Raw genomic sequence first — 17783 nt, forward strand, 5'->3', positions numbered from 1 at the left:
ATGTTGTTGTTTGTTTTTGAGAAAGGGTTTTTCTGTGTAATAGCTGCCTTAGAACTCACTCTGTATGTAAACCAGGCTGGCCTCAAACTCACAGAGATTCATCTGCCTCTACCACCTGAGTACTGGATTAAAGGTGTGTGCCCCCACCACCCAGTGCCAAAGAGTTTTATTAGTGGGGGAAAAAAAGACAAAAAAACCCCAATCACCTCTCATAGTTTATTAACAAAAAAAGCACACAGTGATAATTGTACAGTTCCTCCTCTGTAATCGCCACTCCTTAAGTGACCATCTTTTCTAGAAATGGGTCGTCGGACATGCTTTAAAACCGTTCTGATAAATATATTGCTGCACTGCATCCAGCCTGGATAACCCTCTTCAACAAGGCATACGCCGGAGCCTGTGGAGAACAAAGGGCTGCAATGTAGCTGGGTGGCAGAGGGCCCGTCTATCCACAGCACCCTGAGTTTGGTCTGCAGCACTTCAGAGGGGAAATCAGCAAACAGCGCACGAGGTAAGCTCACCAACAGAGCACTTGCCTAGCAAGGCCCTGGGTTCAACCCCAGCACCTGAATAACCAACAACCAAACCACACCTGGTGCATCTAGATGTCAGACTTGGCTTCACTGCTAGGGCAGGGTTTGGGCTCCTCTGGACAAAAACAGGATCTGGGAAATCCTTTGATTGGAAACCTGCTAGAAGCATCTATGGCCACTGAAACTCCTTGGGCTATAACAGTGGGACACAGGAGCCTCATTGGACCAAGGCTGAGCTTGTGTGCTTCCTGTCCAGGAGCTGGCTCCCTGACCTTTGCCCTTTATTTTCAAAGGTCTCTTTCTGGGAACAGAAACCTTTGGCCCCCTCCACCTTTAAAATAATCCCAAGCATCACCAGCCACAGTCCACCCCTACCAGCTCCGCATCGTGGTCCAGGCCCGTGTCGTGGTGCTCAAGCTCCTCATCCCGAAACTTCTTGATGACCTGGAAAAGAAAAGGAACTCAAGTGGAAGCCAGTCAGCACTCTAGGTCACCTGCTGCTCATCCTATGTCCAGGCCAGAGATTCGTGTCCTCGTCTACAGGTGAGGGCCACGTGCTTTTCCTACGAAAGGGCCAGCATTCACAGTTCTAGTGGGGAGAGCGGCCTTGCAGGAGTAAACCATGGTGTGGCTCTAATAGGATTTATTTATGAAAGAGGCTTGGTTGCAGGCTGCTGTTTGCCAACTGCTGATTTAGGTTTTAAAAATTACGTTGTGGCCTTAGTGAGTGTTCTACTGTTGTGAGGAGACACCATGACCAAGGCAACCCTTATAACTATAAAAGAAAGCATATAATTGGGAGTTGACCTGCAGTTTCAGAGTTTAGTCCATTATCATCATGGCAGGGAACACAGCAACGCTTACGGTGCTGGAGGAGTAGCTGAGAGCTATATCCTGATCTGCAGGCCAAGAGAGAGACTCTGGGCCTGGTCTGACTTTTGAAATCTTAAAGCCCACCCCAAGTAACACATTTTCTCCAGCATGGCTATACCTCCTAATCCCTCTCAAATAACGCCACTCCCTGATGACTAAGCATTCACATACATGAGCCTGTGGGGGCCATTCTTAGTCAAACCACCACATGGCCAAACACAGTGATGCATCCTGACAACCCGATACTTGGAAGCAGGGGGACCAAGAGTCAAGACCAACCTGGTCTATAGACAGAGACTTTGTCTCGAAAACAAAACAAACAAAATCCAAACAAACTACTTATTACTGGGGAGTGGAAGGATGGTGCTGAGGCAGGGGTATCCTTTGTACCCACCAAATGAAGACCAGCCTGGCTGAGTTCCCTCTTCCTGTAGGCAATGACCTGAGGTGCTCTAGCACTTTGGTAACTCAGCCTAAAGACTTCATCATCATTTTCTTTATTTTATTTCGGATATTATAATTTAATTACATTTCTCCCTTCCCTTTACTCCCTCCAAACCTTTCCATACACCCTCCACGCTCTCCTTCCAATTTATGGTCTCTTTATTTCAGTAATTGTTATTGCATGCATATATGTGTTTGCATATACATATTTAAATATAACCTGCTGGGTCTATATAATGCTACCTGTATGTATGCTTTCAGGGCTAACCTTGTGGCACTGGACAACCAATGGACGTGCTCTCCCCTGAAGAAGGCTACCTCTCCCGTCTCAGCTTCCCTCCATTGCCTACGGTTCTCTGTTCAGTTTAGAATGTTAGCTGGTGTCTCCCGTGTACAGTATGAGTTGTTGAGTCATGGATGTACAGAGGACACACAGACATCGGTTCTAGGCTTCACTGTGCCAGAGCCCTATAACCTGTCTGTCTCAGGACTCCCTGCCCCTCCCCGGGCTAAGCCCTGCCTCCTTAGCGCCCTTCCATCTTTCTCTGTCATCGTCACTTGCCCTTTCTCCCCTCAGGCGGAGCAGTCACCTGCAGCAGCTCCTCATACTTCCCAGGGTCCTCCTCCATCAGCGTGCGGATCTGGTTGTTGTAGTGATGAGCAATGGACTCCTCTACTGCCACAGTGCAGGCCATGGCTCCTTCCTTCCCCAGCAAGGCCGTTCCCGCCCCTGCAGTCATCAAACGAGGTCAAGCATGAGATGAGCCACAGGCTGCTGGTCAAAGACATCGTGAGGCATCCTGACATCTGGGCTGACTCTCTATGGTAGGGTTATGTCGTGCATCTGGGGATTTGTGTGTGTGTGTGTGTGTGTGTGTGTGTGTGTGTGTGTAATTCTTTATTGATCCTTTAGTAATTTCACACCGTGCATCCCAATCCCACTCACCTCCCAGTCCCTCCATATCTGTCCCTCAGCCCTGAAGTGTCGTCCTGGAAAAGAACCTCCCCCTCCATCTCCTCCGCCTCTCCAACACCTCTTCCTTTGTCCTAGTGGCACAGGGAGCTGTGGAGTGTCATGCTGTATAACCTTTTGTCCAATCAGCCCCACCTGCAAATGTTCACTGCGGTCAGTGGTCTGGTTCAAGGCCTCTGGCGCACAATCATCATTGGACTCTCACCAAAACTCCTTTGGACATCCTGATGTTGCCCTGAGTCATGGAGATCCTGCAGCTATCTTTCTGCAGGACCAGTCCCTTCAGACACTCCAGCACTTCATAGATGGGGTAGATGTTAGGGTGGGCCAACACAAGGCCCAGGATGGGAGTGTGGGTGGGAGCATCTCTCCTGAGAATGGGAGTGGCAGGGAGCTTTCCCATGAGGGTCAAGGACAGCTATCCCCAGGTCAGTGAAGGGCGGGCCAGTATTTCAACATGCATGGCTTGTATGGCCTTATATCTAGGGACATTTAATGGCACCCAATATCTACCCTCTGGTTATCAGTAGTACCTGCTAAGGCTAATACTGGACATTTCGGTGTTCCCACGGATGCTCTGAAACAGTCACCCCAAGCTGAGAAGCAGTTTGCACTCACTATTAGATGCCAGTCTCAACATTCTTTTTGAATGTATTTTTGTTTTATTTGGTTAGTCTGGGTTTTTTGTTGTTGTTGTTGTTGTTTTTGTTTTTGTTTTTGTTTTTTTTGAGACAAGATCTCACTCTGAAACCCAACCAAGTTAGACTGGAACTTACTGTGTGACTGTAACCAAGGCTGGTTTCTATTCTCAACCCTGCTGCCTCTGTCACCTTAATGTTGAGGTTGCAGGTATGCACCAACAGGCAGGCTCAGTGAGCTTTGGTCCTTCTGCTCAGAGCCTATAACGTTACACTGGGTTCTTTGCTCTGCTTTTTTTTCCCTTTGGGGTGGGGGCTCAGACAGGGTTTCTCTATGTTATAGTCCTAGCTGTCCTGGAACTTGCTCTGTAGACCAAGCTGGCCTTGCACTCAGAGATCTGCCTCTGTCTCACAAGTGCAGAGATTAAGGAGTGGGAGACCATGCCCACCACTCAAGTTGATCTCAGATTAGCATCACCAGGAGACCGTGTGTATGATAACTGCACTATCTAGTGCCCCCCTGGGTGTCTGATAACTGCACCATCTAGTGCCCTGTGTGTATGATAACTGCACTAGCTAGTGTCCCTGTCTGTCATAACTGCACTATCTAGTGTCCCTGTGTGTGTGTCATAACTGTACTATCTAGTGTCCTGTGTGTCATAACTGTACTATCTAGTGTTCCTGTGTGTGTCATAACGGTACTATCTAGTGTCCCTGTGTGTGTCATAACTGTACTATCTAGTGTCCTGTGTGTGTCATAACTGTACTATCTAGTGTCCTGTGTGTCATAACTGTACTATCTAGTGTCCCTGTGTTGTCATAACTGTACTATCTAGTGTCCTGTGTGTCATAACTGTACTATCTAGTGTCCTGTGTGTGTCATAACTGTACTATCTAGTGTCCTGTGTGTGTCATAACTGTACTATCTAGTGTCCTGTGTGTGTCATAACTGTACTATCTAGTGTCCTGTGTGTCATAACTGTACTATCTAGTGTCCTGTGTGTGTCATAACTGTACTATCTAGTGTCCTGTGTGTCATAACTGTACTATCTAGTGTCCCGTGTGTGTCATAACTGTACTATCTAGTGTCCTGTGTGTGTCATAACTGCACTATCTAGTGTACTGTGTGTGTGTCATAACTGTACTATCTAGTGTCCTGTGTGTCATAACTGCACTATCTAGTGCCACCTGTGTGTGTCATAACTGTATAACAACCAACTCGTCATCAACAGACACTTACCCAGTGCAAAGCCTGCCACGTTCCACAAGGGCATCAGAATTGTAGGTCGAACCCTGAACGCAACCATCAGCTCGTTGAACTTTTTCAAATGGTCCTTCTCTTGATCCCACATTTTCTGCGGGAGGAATCATAAAAAGAGACAAGCATTACAAGGGTCTCTGGCTATGCCCTGGGAACTTGCTATGGCTGAACACACAGGAGGCAATAGGGAAGCGGTGTAATGATGAGAGCTGCAGTCTCCCATCCCCTTATGGGTCCATAAGATAAAAGCAAAACACAGACTCTCAAAAAAGAAAAGAGGCCACAGGCCAAAGCAGCACCTCAGACGTGGCTAAGAAGAGGTCCACTGCCACACCTCCAGACCCACACCCACCTCGCTGACCCAGCTCAGAACTGGAAGGGCAGAATGTCAGTCACGGTGTAATTCCTTCTAGACTCCACACAAAGGATGGGAACAGAAGGAGAAGAGCAGCTAAGGCAGGACAGTCAGTGCTTCCTAAACACCAGGTGCCACCAGCATGGCTTCGGCTGCTCCTGCCATGCACACAGTGCCTCGTTAGGGCCGACTGGTGTTCCCCGAGGACTCACAGCCCAGTCATCTCATGCAAGGAGCCCTCTGGAACCCCATGTTCTGAGCCATCGGTTCCAGCAACCACAGGTGAAAACGGTAGCTAGAGACTGCTTGTGCATTTGCCGCCCAGACCTGAGTAATCACACAGAATCTATATTAATTACAGCGCTGTTTGGCCTATTTGCTCAGGCTTCTTATTAAGTAACTTTTCCATCTTAAATTAACCCATCTCTATTAATCTATGTATCATCATGGTGTGGCCTACCGGTAAGGTCTGGTGTCTTTCTCCTTTGGCAGCTACATGGTGTCTCCCTGACTCCGCCTTCTTTCTCTCTCTCTCTCTCTCTCTCTCTCTCTCTCTCTCTCTCTCTCTCTCTCTCTCTCTCTCTCTGTTTCTTCCAGCGTGTCTATCCCTGCCATAGGCCAAAGCAGCTTTATGCATTGACGAATAAAAGTAACACATATACAAAAGGACATTCGACATCAGAAAATAATGGAAAATAACTATGTCCTGAAAACACACGGACTGTTCTCAACAGGAAGCAGGACGGCAAATGTGTGGTATCCTCCTGGCATGGGGGATTCTCAGTGGCCTGGACATGCTTCAAGGTAGAGAGGCACAGATGCACAGGTACAGGGCAGCATGCAGATGTACATCATCTTACACGTGGGCTGAGCTCTGGGAACTGGGATGTCTGTGGGGAATCTGAAGCTACCACACACCAGGCATGGCCCCAATAGCTCTATCTGAGCTTGTTTATTCCCCAACCAAACCCAGTGAGTTAGGGGTTTTACCAGGCTGGTATGCACACCGGGAAATGGAAACCTAAGGGTCATGTGACCTCTTTAAGGTCACAGATGGTAAGAACTGTAAAGGGAGCCTGAATCCCTGGGACTGAAGACCCCTCTCTCCAGCAGTTTGTGCATGTCTACAGTCACCTCCTGGCATGTGGAGCATTCCCCTCAAGAAGGCATTTGCAGCTTTTCCTAATACCAAACAGTCACATCACAGGTACACTTGGTTCCCACACTCAGTTTCTTTCTCTTTTACATGTCCTCTCTCCCCATTCTTTCTTTCTGACCCGAGACTTTCTATGTAGCCTAGGCTGGCCTTAAACTCACAGAGAGCTGGTTGCCTCTATCCCAAGTGCTGGGACTAAAGGGATGCACCAGCACACCTAGCCACGTCCAGTTTAGATCTGAGCTTTTCCAAACAGAACATATGCTCTGTTTCCCAGGATCTCCCTTTGGAACATGCAGGCAGAGGTGATTACCGCAGGCTTCAGATTCACTGCCAGGGCAACAGGTCGGGTTGAGACTTAGGGAAGAGCCCACCTGAATGACAGGGCCAACACTGGACCGGCCCAGCACAGCCATCTGCCCTGCATAGATGCGGTTTGCTCCATATTCACCAGCGTGATCCACCCGAATTATTCGATCCACAGCGGCCCGGTTAATATTGTCTAAGGTCATTCCTGAACTGTGAAACCTGATGACAATGGCTCTTCCATAGGCTGCAATGAAAACGCAAGGAACAAGCCTTCATTATCCACACAGAACATTAATGTCCTTTTTATTATAAAAAATTTACCTCTCTCTCTCTCTCTCTCTCTCTCTCTCTCTCTCTCTTTCTCTCTCTCTCTCTCTCTCTCTCTCTCTCTCTGTGTGTGTGTGTGTGTGTGTGTGTGTATGTGTGTGTTCATATGCATGTGGCAGTCAGAGGATAACTTGCGGGGGTAATTTCCCTCCCTCCTCCACATGGGGCCCAGGGATGGAACTCAGGCCCTTATGCTTGGCAGCAAGCACCTTTACCACTGAGCCATCTCACTGGCTTGTAGTCCTTTTGCAGACAGAATGAAAGATGCATTAGAACCAAGGTCATAAGCAAGCCCTGAGGGCCGCACATGCCTGTCAATGCATTCTTTGTCATCTGCAATGCTCAAACCCCAAAGATTTCACGTAAAGAACGGGGCTTATGGCTTCACTTTACGCATATGGTCATCTGGGAAAGCCAAAGCCTGTCCTCACCAGGCAGCTCACGTGACCCCTGCAGGGAAAGGCTCTCCCTTCCCAAGCTGTACAGCACAAAGCAAGCCATGACACTCTTCTCCAGTCTTCCTGGGAAGCAGGCCCATGCTGATAGCCTGAAAAGGCTCTGGGAGCAAAATCTGGTAGCCCAGGTTGGGACTTAGAAATCCTTTTAATACATCGGTTCCATGGACAGGTGACAGCTTAGGTTTATCTATAATAGTGACATTTCATTTGAATTTTAATAAATAAAGCTTGCCTGAGGATCAGAAAAATAAAACAGTCACATTTGGCCAGCCTTACAGACCAGGCAATGATACGCACCTTTAATCCCAGTAGGTTGCCAGGCGATAGTGGTGCACACCCTTAATTCCAGAACCAGAGAGGATTATAAAATGGAAGGAGACAGCTCTCAGTCTCACCATTTTTGGACTGAAGTCGAGGTAAGAGCCAGTGGCTGGCTGCTTTGCTTTTCTGGTCTTCAGGTTGAACCCCAATATCAGTCTGAGTTTTTATTAATTGTGCTATATTTGATACCCAACTTTTGGGGTACAAATTCATGAAAAAAAAACATTTGCCTGAGGCTGTTTAGCCACCAGCCCAGGCCAGAGCTGGAATTGGAATTTCAGCTCTGAGAATTAAAACTCCACCTGGGTTCAGGAGAAGCACTAGGACCCCAACTCCCATCCGCCCTGGCTTAGCTTCCATGTAAAGATGGAAAATACACAGAGAATCTGGAGACTGCATGTTATTATGTTGTCTTTGAATTGTTTGACTGCTGAGGAAAGAGCAACAGCTGCTGAAGACATTTGATTATAAGTGTTGCTGGATTAATCCAAGCTATATATTTTGAAAATGCCTTGACTTCAAAATTTAAGTCAAAAGACATGTTACTTTGGAAAAGAGGTTTTGCTTTTGTTTTCACAGGAAGTGAGAGACTGCATTCATTCTGGGTTAAGAAAAATGGGGTTTGATCAAGAAAGACCCCCTGAAAAAAAACCCAATAGGAGCAGATGGCCCAGATGATCCAATGTTTCAGAGGACCTTTGTCTCAGTTTCCTCTGTGTTCTGCATCCAGAACAGCCTCAAGACTGCTATCTGAGATGATCCAGCCACACAAAATACTCCAGTCAGGACTTGATCATAATCCTAAATTTTCTTTGGGTCCTCATAAGATTATCAGTGCCCCAATCAGCAGGAAGTAGTCTAGAAAACTACGCTCACATAAAATAAATTATTCATGTTTGTCTTTGTTTCTTGTGTCAGTTACAAGTTGTTATAGATAATGATCAGAAAAAATCTAGCCGGGCGATGGTGGCGCACGCCTTTAATCCCAGCACTCAGGAGGCAGAGGCAGGCGGATCTCTGTGAGTTCGAGACCAGGACAGGCTCCAAAGCTACAGAGAAACCCTGTCTCGAAAAACCAAAAAAAAAAAAAAAAAAAAAAGAAAGAAAAAGAAAAAAGAAAAAATCTAAACAAAGGAAATTAGATTCAAGGTTCTTGGTTTGAAAAGAAAAAAGGGGGGATATAGATAGGATAAAAGAGTAGATTTCTGATTCTATTCTTAAAAAAGGGAGAATACAGATAAAATAGAAAGGTAGATTATTGGATCTACTTTTAAAAAGCAACTACTAGTATTACATTGTATTGAATTCTTGTATATTGTATAAAAATTTTGTATATTGATATAAATTTAACATTAATTTTGTTAAAACATATTGTACATACACTTCTAATCTTGTTCAAGGTATTGTACCTATAAAGCTCATTTAACAATATAATGCAAATCTCTAGTCCTTTAAAATTATTATTGCCAACAGTTTAGGGAAACAAGGAAATGCAGGTTAGTAATTAGTCATCTATTATAATCAAACTCGTAGTCACATTAAGTATGGTTTCAAAGTCAAACAAAGACATATTTTAGATAGGTCATCTTCAAACACTTCAGAGATCTCCAAAATATGGCATTTAATATGTTTTAATAACATAGGCTCTTTTTTATGACAATGAAACATGTCTGCTCCTGGCAGCACAAATCTACTTCAGAGAAGATAATGGGCAGTGAAGAAACTCTACATGGAGTTTATTTTCTTTGTGGCAAAAGTAAATCACTGGGCAAGAAAATGCTCTTGCCTCGACTGCTGACAGTATGCTGTTCTACTCAGACATCAGGACACAAAACAAAGTGATTGCCAAACACTGTCAAGACAAGGAGGGACAGTCCTTCAGAATATCCTGCTTCACAAAAAAAAGTCTGTCGAATATTCTAGGCCTCTAGGCCAAAGATGGATGCCCCAACATTGCAGAGGAATTTTGTGTGACTGTTCAGGCAGTCAGCTGTTTCTGCCATTACTCACATTTTTTGGAAGTCGCTTGCTTGCACTTCCTGCTTACTCAATTAATATTATTTCCTTCTTGGGTCTCTAAAGGAGTTGAAGACTAGATAGTTATAGTTTTTCTTGTTATCTGATGCAGAAAACAAGTTATGATAGAAAGTAAATTAGGTATAAGACTTTGGACTCACCAAGATAGGATAGATAGGGAGTATTTTCTCTAAATTTGTCTAATGCAAATGGACTAGACATTGTTGATGTATTTATTGCCTGTATACATTGTATATAGTTCTTGTACTTATTGTATATAGTTTTTCTTATATTAGTTATAGTCTTCTTTTTATTTTAGACAAAAAAGGAAATGTAGTGGTATTTCATTTGTATTTTAATAAATAAAGCTTGCCTGAGGATCAGAAAAGCAAAACAGTCACACTGGCCAGCCTAACAGACCAGGCAGCAATGACACACACCTTTAATCCCAGTAGCCATACTAGCTTGCCATAGAAACCAAGCAATAGTGGTGAATGCCCTTAGTCCCAGAACTAGAGACGATTATAAAACGGGAGGAGACAGCTCTCAGTCCTAGTCTTATTCTAAGGTTTCCTGGGGGCATGATCACCACTTTCGGACTGAGGTCAAGGTAAGAGCCAGTGGCTGGCTGCTTTGTTTTTCTGGTCTTCAGGTTGAAACAAGTATCTGTCTCAGAGTTTTTACTAATTGTGCTACATTTGTCCTCACAAACTGAACTCTTCTTTAAAATGTAAATTCTTTTGAGGAACCTGAATAGCAAACATTTCCATTACACTTTCCAAGTCCTAGATGAGAGGATCTCAAATGTGCATCCCTCTGAGAAGGGTCTTGGTAGTAAGGTGTGTTCACCTCATATGAAAACAGAAACCCACAGGTCACCTGGTTTGTCAGTCTGTCTAGGCTGGCATTACTTAAAGTGTCACAGACTCTTGGTTTGCCATGACTACCATGTTTTTGGAAGATACCTTTCCCTTGGCTAACTTCAACGTCCAGAAAACAGGTGAAAAGGTTCATCTGGGACACATTTTCAACTCTTTCATTAAGAAGGCCCAAGGTCTCTAGGACACAAGGCCTTAGGGCAGGCATGGTGAATTTGGCATGTCTACTTGCTGCCAAGAAGAATTTTAAATGTGCTTATTCATTATGGTGCTGGAGTTCATCAAGACCAGGGCTTGATGCCCTCAGGGGAAATAGTCTACCACTGAGCAATCTCCACAGTCCTGGGATAAAGAGCACACGGTGCACAGAGGAGGACGAACCCTGCGGGAGTGGAACTAGCTTTGGTCTACTGGGCATGCTCCACCTCACTCAGCACACTGACTCTAGACACTGAACACAGCCCAGAAGCCTTGGTACCCACTTTAAAATAAAACAGAAGCTCAGTGCTAGAAGCTCTCAAATGTCCTGTTCCAAAAGAGGTGCCTGGGATTTAAGTGGCTTATGGAATAAGTAACATAGTAAGAGGTTCTTAAAATTTCTCTTCTAATCCATTTCTCATCAAGGAAAACATCTCTATTTATAGTTTTTTTTTAAGATTTATTTATTTATTATGTATACCCACACACCAGAAAAGGGCACCAGATCCTCATTACAGATGGTTGTGAGCCATCATGTGGTTGCTGGGAATTGAACTTATAACCTCTGGAAGAGCAGTCAGTGCTCTTAACCACTGAGCCATCTCCCCAGCCCTCTCTATTTATAGTTGACATCTCTTAAATGTACCCACACACTTGCTAAGCACTCTTTTTTTTTTTTCTGAAAGAAAAATAGTCTTGGGGGCAAACTTTGGTAGCACATTCAACACTATCTAATAAAGTTTCATATCTTATCATGGTGGTGGTGGTGGTGGTGTGTGTGATTATTCATCCTTACTGTTTACCATAAACATGTGGTTTCGATGAAACTATTTAATAGGTCATAGTTACACAAAAACACATCTCAAAACAGCAAACAGTGTTGCCATCAGATCCGGAAATCTGCATTTCTAACAGGTTAATGCTGCCGATGGAGAAAGGCCGGGTGGAGACTCCAGTGGTACTGCAGGACTCGCAGTACCACATCTGCACTGACGTCACGTCACGGGCGGGTAATCGCTTCGTTCCCCACCCGCCCCACGCATCCTGCGCAAATCCACCTGTTCCTGTCAATCATCTCGACGTGAGCTACAAACTCCACCTCCATGTCGCGCGCCTGTGACGCAATGGACTCTCCCCGGTGACATCCGTGACCTCCCCTTCAGATATCCCCGGCCTGGAGCCCCGCGCTGGGCCCACGACCGCGAGTGGCCGGTACCTGAGAAGGGCCTCCGGACGCCAGTGCGCAAGCGCCACATGGAAGCAGCCGCTATCGCCCTCGTGCCGCTCATCGCCGGTGACAACGCCACCAAGGCCTAAGCGCCCGCGCCAGTTGTGCTTTCGGCTCACGGTGATGACGCATGGGTGCGGCGGGCCTGGGAAACGCCCCTGGACCCGGGGTTCCACCTAATTGGCTTGAAATGGCGATGCAAGAACTCTATTGGGTGTGCTGCCTGCCAATCATTGGGGCGTCTGAAGGGGCCCTGGTTGGTTTTATGAATAAGGATGAGGAGTTTCTCTGCAGGGGCGACCCAGGTGCAGTGCTCACTGTGTCCCCTGGGTCACTGTTGGGGCCTTTGTTTCCCCCGCCTTAACGGAGATATTTTTTTTCTCTATTTGAAGCCTCTCTACACCTAAAATTCAGTAGAAATTACCTGTTTGGTGTAATTGTGGGCCGGACAGCTCCTTCCACAGTATTTCCTGTCCCTTCTCAGTTTTTGTTTGTTTGTTTTTTGAGATTTGTTTTATTCACTGTTCTTCATACTTCACTGGCTTGTTCCTGGCCGTGTGTATTGGTGCACACTGGTGATGGAGAAGACTGTGTGTTGAGGGAAGGAAAATTTAACAACATACACTAAACTTTTAAAAGTGCGTATCCATTAATATGACACTAGGGGCTAGCCAATAGAAATAAGTTTTCAAGTTAGTCATGTATATGAGACAAAAATGCCTAAAGGATATACATCAGTTATTATAGGTGCTGCCAGAGGCTGTGGTTTTAAGGGAACTTCGGGTTGCATCCTTGTTTTTTGTGTATATTTGATTCATACTGTAAAATAATTGAAGCTACTAAGCTATATAACGATAGTGTTCAAATTAGTATACTACAGCAACTTAAAATTAAGATGAACCCCCGTACTCGACAGTAGTGGCAGAGGTGTGGAAACAGCCCCATGTAATGAATGCTCAGCCTAAATCAGGCTCCCCAGACCTGCACATGTTCGAAACCTTTCCCATGTATTAATTGCACTTCTAGATAGGTCCTGAAGAGAAAAAAAAAAAAGATGTTGAGATGTAGTACATCCTAGGTATTATGAAAATTTTTGGAAGTAAATTGTTAAAAATTGGAGCAGAGAGATGGCTCAAAGGTTAAGATGCTTCCTGGTCTTGCAGAACCTGGGTTTGGTTCCCAGCACCCATAACAGGCTAGTAGTAGCTGCCTGTAACTCCAGCTCCACAGTGTCGGGCACCCTGCTCTGGACTCTGCAGGCACCCGCAGACAAATACACATTTTAAAAATAAATGTTTCCATCAAGAGAATGCAAAAAAAAACCCCACTGATCCATGAACACAGCAGCAGCTCCCTAAAATGTATGTAATGATTTCTAAGTTCAGATCTGATGGGGTAACTCAGGCATGCCTCAGATTGGTGATATGGCTACTTCAGCCCCCGAAGCTCAGAGGTGTCTATCAGTACAATGAACTGTGAGCAAATTTTGATGTGGCTGCCTCAGTCTCCCCCCAGAGCTAACAGGTGTGTGTCAGTACAATGAACTGTGACAGAACTTTGGTTAAAATGGCAAAGCACTGCCGTGGACAAAGTGAGAATACTACAGTCGCTTTCCTTCTCTCCCTCCCTCCCTCCCTCTGTGCTTTATCTTTGGTTAGGAGATAACAGTCTCACCGACAGCCAGTCAGAGCTTGCTGTGTAGTCAGGCTGGCCTTGAAGACTTTGAAGTTTGCCTGCCTCAACTTGCTGCTAACTCTGTACTTCATTAAAAAAAAAAGTTGTGTGCTTATGAGTAATTTTACTTCATTTCCTCTGTAGTTTTCAATGGTCTCATACTTTCTATGCTAAGTACTTTTATGTTTCCAAAGGGGAACAAAGAGTATGTGCTTCCCTAGTCAAATTCTGAAATATAAAAGCAACTGTAGATGTGAGGGGACTGTCCCAGAAGGTGAAGGCACCTGCCCACAGTTACATAGCAAAGGAACATCCCATGTTTCAAGCACTTCTCACACTCTGGTCAGGCTTCTGGAAAGCCACACGCGACAGAGTATAAAGATATGTTCGGAAGTTCTCCCAGGGGCAGACCTTGCACCACCCTGGAAAAAATGAATTCTTTTCTTTCCAAATACTTAACATAAGTGGCTAGCTGCCCGTCAGGTGTTCAGCTGCGAGATCTTATTTGTGAACTTAAGAGTAAACGCAAACCAAACACCTGCCTGACTGGATTCTCCTCTTCACTGGGGTGGGAACATTTTGTGACTGCAAGAACCTGCAAGTCTGCCTTTAAAAAGAAGAAGAGGGAAAAATGGAAATGTTTGCCAAGGCTTTTCAAGTTCAATCTTCCGGGGTTTGTACAGGGAGAGAATGACAAAACCCACCTCAAGTGCCCGCTAGTGGTTGTGTGGTTACGGGAAGTGTGTATGGCTGCTGAAATGCTACACAGCCATTAAAAAGAAGTACGTAGCTACTTGCACAGAACTTCAAGATAATAAGAAAAAATTCAGAGATATGTATTCATAACACATACCCAACACATATATTTCTACTTCATTATTTATTATATCTTTATAGAACAAACACAACAGTGGTTTTTCTATGGTGCTAAGGTATAAAAGGCTTAAAATATCTGTCGTTGAAGTTTAAAGCACACCAACATGCTTTTCTTTGGCTTCGGGAAAACCAAGAAGTGATAAAACTCATCCAACACATTCAACAGATGTCAGAATGCGACTTCCTCTAACTGCAGTGAGAAGAGCATCTTTACAGAATATTGCAATTGTCCTCATCACCCGGTTCTTGACGATGAGCTTTTGTGGGTTCAAGTGCACACAATCACATTTAAAACCTTCAAGACACTGTGTACTAGGTAGTTTAACACACCTGTTAGGGCCACGCGTTAAAAACCATACCGACGTCGTCTGGTTACTAAAGTTATCACAACATTCAAGTAAGAGGTATGGACGTTAGCAGCGATCACTAAAGCTAACATACTAGTTGGCATATTTTGGTATCCGTTTCATAACCAAGAAAACAGTATACTGTCCATTTTACCCATCATCTGTACAAACAGGAAAGTAGGTCATCGCAGGGGCACGGTGAGTGAGGAAAATATTATATGAAGGCGCTAGGCTAAATGCCAACTGTTAGAATTTGTAAAATGAGGATGGAATGAACTTTGGTTTATTCAAACTGCCTGTTGTTAGGGTTAGAAACTTAGATCTTTAAATATAGGAAAACGTTAGGAAATATACATTCTCACGGGTACAAAAATATCCCATATTGATACAACCTCGTGGAAGATCAGAGACATTATTGTGTTGGACTTGAGGATATGAGTTCCATCTACACACACACGAGAGAGAGAGAGAGAGAGAGAGAGAGAGAGAGAGAGAGAGAGAGAGAGAGAGAGAGAGAGAGAGAGAAGACACACACAAAGCACGCTTTATACATATAGAGATGTGTTCACCATGACAAGTTTGCTTTCCTTCCAGAGCAAGAAGCCAATCATTTCTGAGAAACAAGGCAGTGGTCAGAGGAGGGAGATCCTTCTTGGCAGCTTTCTAAAACCATGAATCTAATTTAAATGTCAGAAAAGGTTAGGAGCCAGTGAAAAACTGAAGCTTCAAACTGTCTGTCACAGGACTCGTAGCGCCCTGACAGACTTTCAGGTAAAAGGTGAATGAATTAGGCACTGTTAAAAGGGCCAGCTTTGGGAAGACACATGATGAGGTATTCATTAAATACAGTTTTTACCGTAGCAAAGATCGCAAGAGATGCTCTGTTTCTGTAATGTTTTATAAAAACAAAGGTACACACATCCAAAGTTTTAAGTGCAGGCAAACAAAGCCTAGCCCTTTGAAATATGTATTTAAGCAATCAGAACCCAGCCTATGTTTGTATTGTGCGCTGTTCTTATCAACAGACTAGGCCATGGATCTATGTCTGAAATCACGCATATAACACCCGAGCCTTACCCACGGCTTCAATACCAAACAGTACACTGTAGCCTGGCTCTGAAGCATTTGGTTTCCTTCAGGAATGAAGAAGTCCATGCAAGGGAGAGGAATGACATTTGGAAAACAGAGAGGAACTGTCCATCCGCCTTGCAAGGTTTTACCCTCCTTCAATTCTGTCATCAAATCGCAGAACTTGCAGGCAGGTAGAATCAGAAGGCTGGTGGCTAGCCAGCCAGCTAAGGTCACCTTTCCCCTGAGGAATGAACAAGACTGCGGGAAAGGCTTGGAGAGCTGAGAAGCAGGGGCTGCAACCTGCCTCAGTCTCCCACTCAAGGGCGATCCTGACGGGGGCAGAAATTCAAGTGTGGTCCGGGCACACAGCAGGAGCTGCCAGGATGGTATTTCCACATTCTTATCAGCTGTTCCAAGCCTTTAGCACCTAAAGATGCATGTTCGTTTGAAAAAAGAAGTCAGGTTGAATTTTAAGTCACCAGTGGCATTTGAGAGGCTACTCACTCAACGTGGAAAGGCTTCCAAAGAAACCGCTCAGCTTTGGAGATGGGGGAACTCAGTTTTACTTTGAAAAAACAACACATACAAACCTTTTTTAAAGATACAAAAGTCTAAACAAAAATAAATAAATAAATAAAAATCTCCTTCTCTGGTTTCAATAATAAAGCCCGAGCAACTTGAGAAGTCAGTGTTCTGGTAGAATCCTCAGGGAGCCATAGCTCTCCAGGGGTCAGCCTGGTTGGCTAAGTCACTGAAAGCCCTAAAGTCTAGAAAAATACATTTTAACAGTTCCACTCAGGTGGACTTTGTAGGGTCTCCAGGGCCCCACGCTGAGAAGCTGCAGGCAGCGTCTTGCTCAAGCTGGCTGGCTCCGCACATCCCTTTGAGCTTCGGTTAGTTTCTGGATAAGATAACGCTTGTCACGACTCTCCTGAAAAAGAGAAGCAGGTTCGAAGTCCATCTCATATGTTTAGAAATGTAGGAAGCTATTCCTCTCTAGTGAGTCTCTAGTCAGACTCCAGGTAAGGGATTCCAGCCATTGGAGTGCCGCTGTGACTTCCAGGCTGGCCTGTCTCCCTCACCGGAGGTCCCACCACAGCCCCTTGTCCACGGGGCAGCTGGAGATCTAGAAACACGCATGGGCTGAGTGCCTAGCATGCACACAGCCTGGGTTCCAGCCCCAGCATTGCCTAAACTGGGTGTGGTGGTCCACGCCTGTAACTCCCACCCTCAGGAGGTGGGTATAGGAAGATCAAAAGTTCAAGGCCATCCTTGACAACGCTGAGTTTGGGACTGGGGCTACAAAGACGTAGTCTCAGGCAATTTAACCAAATACTAAGTAAAACCGAAACCTATTGAATTTGCCAGGCAATGCAGTGACCTCTGGCTAATGTCAAAGAATCATCTTGCCCCCTGTCCTTCACAGCCCTCCAGCCATAATACCCCCATTCTCCTGTCTCCCCAAAGTGCCTGGCTTATTCCCACATGGGGTCCTTCCACCTCTTTAAGGACCTCTAATAACTGGCGCCTGCCATCATTCCCATCTCACCTCTGATGTCACCTCTGACAGGCCTCTCACAGCCATTGGCTGCTGTAGCCTTGGCTCCTCCATCCCGGCACATACCTAGCTCTTATGATCGTCACAGAAATTAGTTCACTGTGTGTGCACGCCCTTACAGATGTGTTTGTGCTCGTGTGGAAGTGGGGGAGCAGGTGTGCATGGATGTGGCCCTTCACGGGGCAGCCACAAGTCAACCTCAGGTACCTCAAGTGGGGTTGGTGAGGCAGGGGTGGTATTTGTTTAAAAATTATCTTCAGATGTGTTTATGGGCATCAGTGTTTTGCCT

The 17783-nt window shown here is 45.2% G+C and overlaps 2 protein-coding genes across 2 annotated transcripts in view; both read right to left on the bottom strand.

Annotated features, from left to right (window-relative positions):
* Nucleotides 1–202: 202 nt before the first annotated feature.
* On the bottom strand, nucleotides 203–12122 carry Coq7 (coenzyme Q7, hydroxylase). The gene is made up of 6 exons (XM_075972003.1): nucleotides 11957–12122; nucleotides 6608–6786; nucleotides 4702–4816; nucleotides 2441–2580; nucleotides 909–977; nucleotides 203–397 (listed from the first exon to the last, which is right to left on the bottom strand). Exons 1-6 carry the CDS (start codon nucleotides 12027–12029, stop codon nucleotides 320–322), a joined length of 654 nt encoding a protein of 217 aa, XP_075828118.1. The 5' UTR covers nucleotides 12030–12122; the 3' UTR covers nucleotides 203–319.
* A 2385-nt stretch (nucleotides 12123–14507) lies between these two features.
* Nucleotides 14508–17783, bottom strand: part of Tmc7 (transmembrane channel like 7) — a 52344-nt gene continuing 49068 nt past the window's right edge. The window contains exon 16 of the mRNA XM_075972004.1: nucleotides 14508–16867. Coding sequence (XP_075828119.1) covers nucleotides 16793–16867 — 75 coding nt within the window. The 3' untranslated portion in view covers nucleotides 14508–16792. The remainder of the gene's footprint in view (nucleotides 16868–17783) is intronic.

Source organism: Microtus pennsylvanicus, chromosome 5, assembly GCF_037038515.1.
Source record: "Microtus pennsylvanicus isolate mMicPen1 chromosome 5, mMicPen1.hap1, whole genome shotgun sequence".
NCBI classification, from domain to species: domain Eukaryota; kingdom Metazoa; phylum Chordata; class Mammalia; order Rodentia; family Cricetidae; genus Microtus; species Microtus pennsylvanicus.

Excerpts from the sequence above, each read along its gene's own strand:
- Coq7 (XM_075972003.1), bottom strand. The coding sequence starts at position 12,029 with ATGAGCGGCACGAGGGCGATAGCGGCTGCTTCCATGTGGCGCTTGCGC. Across the intron at positions 6,787-11,956 it reads CGTCCGGAGGCCCTTCTCAG|CCTATGGAAGAGCCATTGTC; the intron begins GTACCGGCCACT and ends TTTTCATTGCAG. Across the intron at positions 398-908 it reads TGGACCACGATGCGGAGCTG|GCTCCGGCGTATGCCTTGTT; the intron begins GTAGGGGTGGAC and ends TGTTCTCCACAG.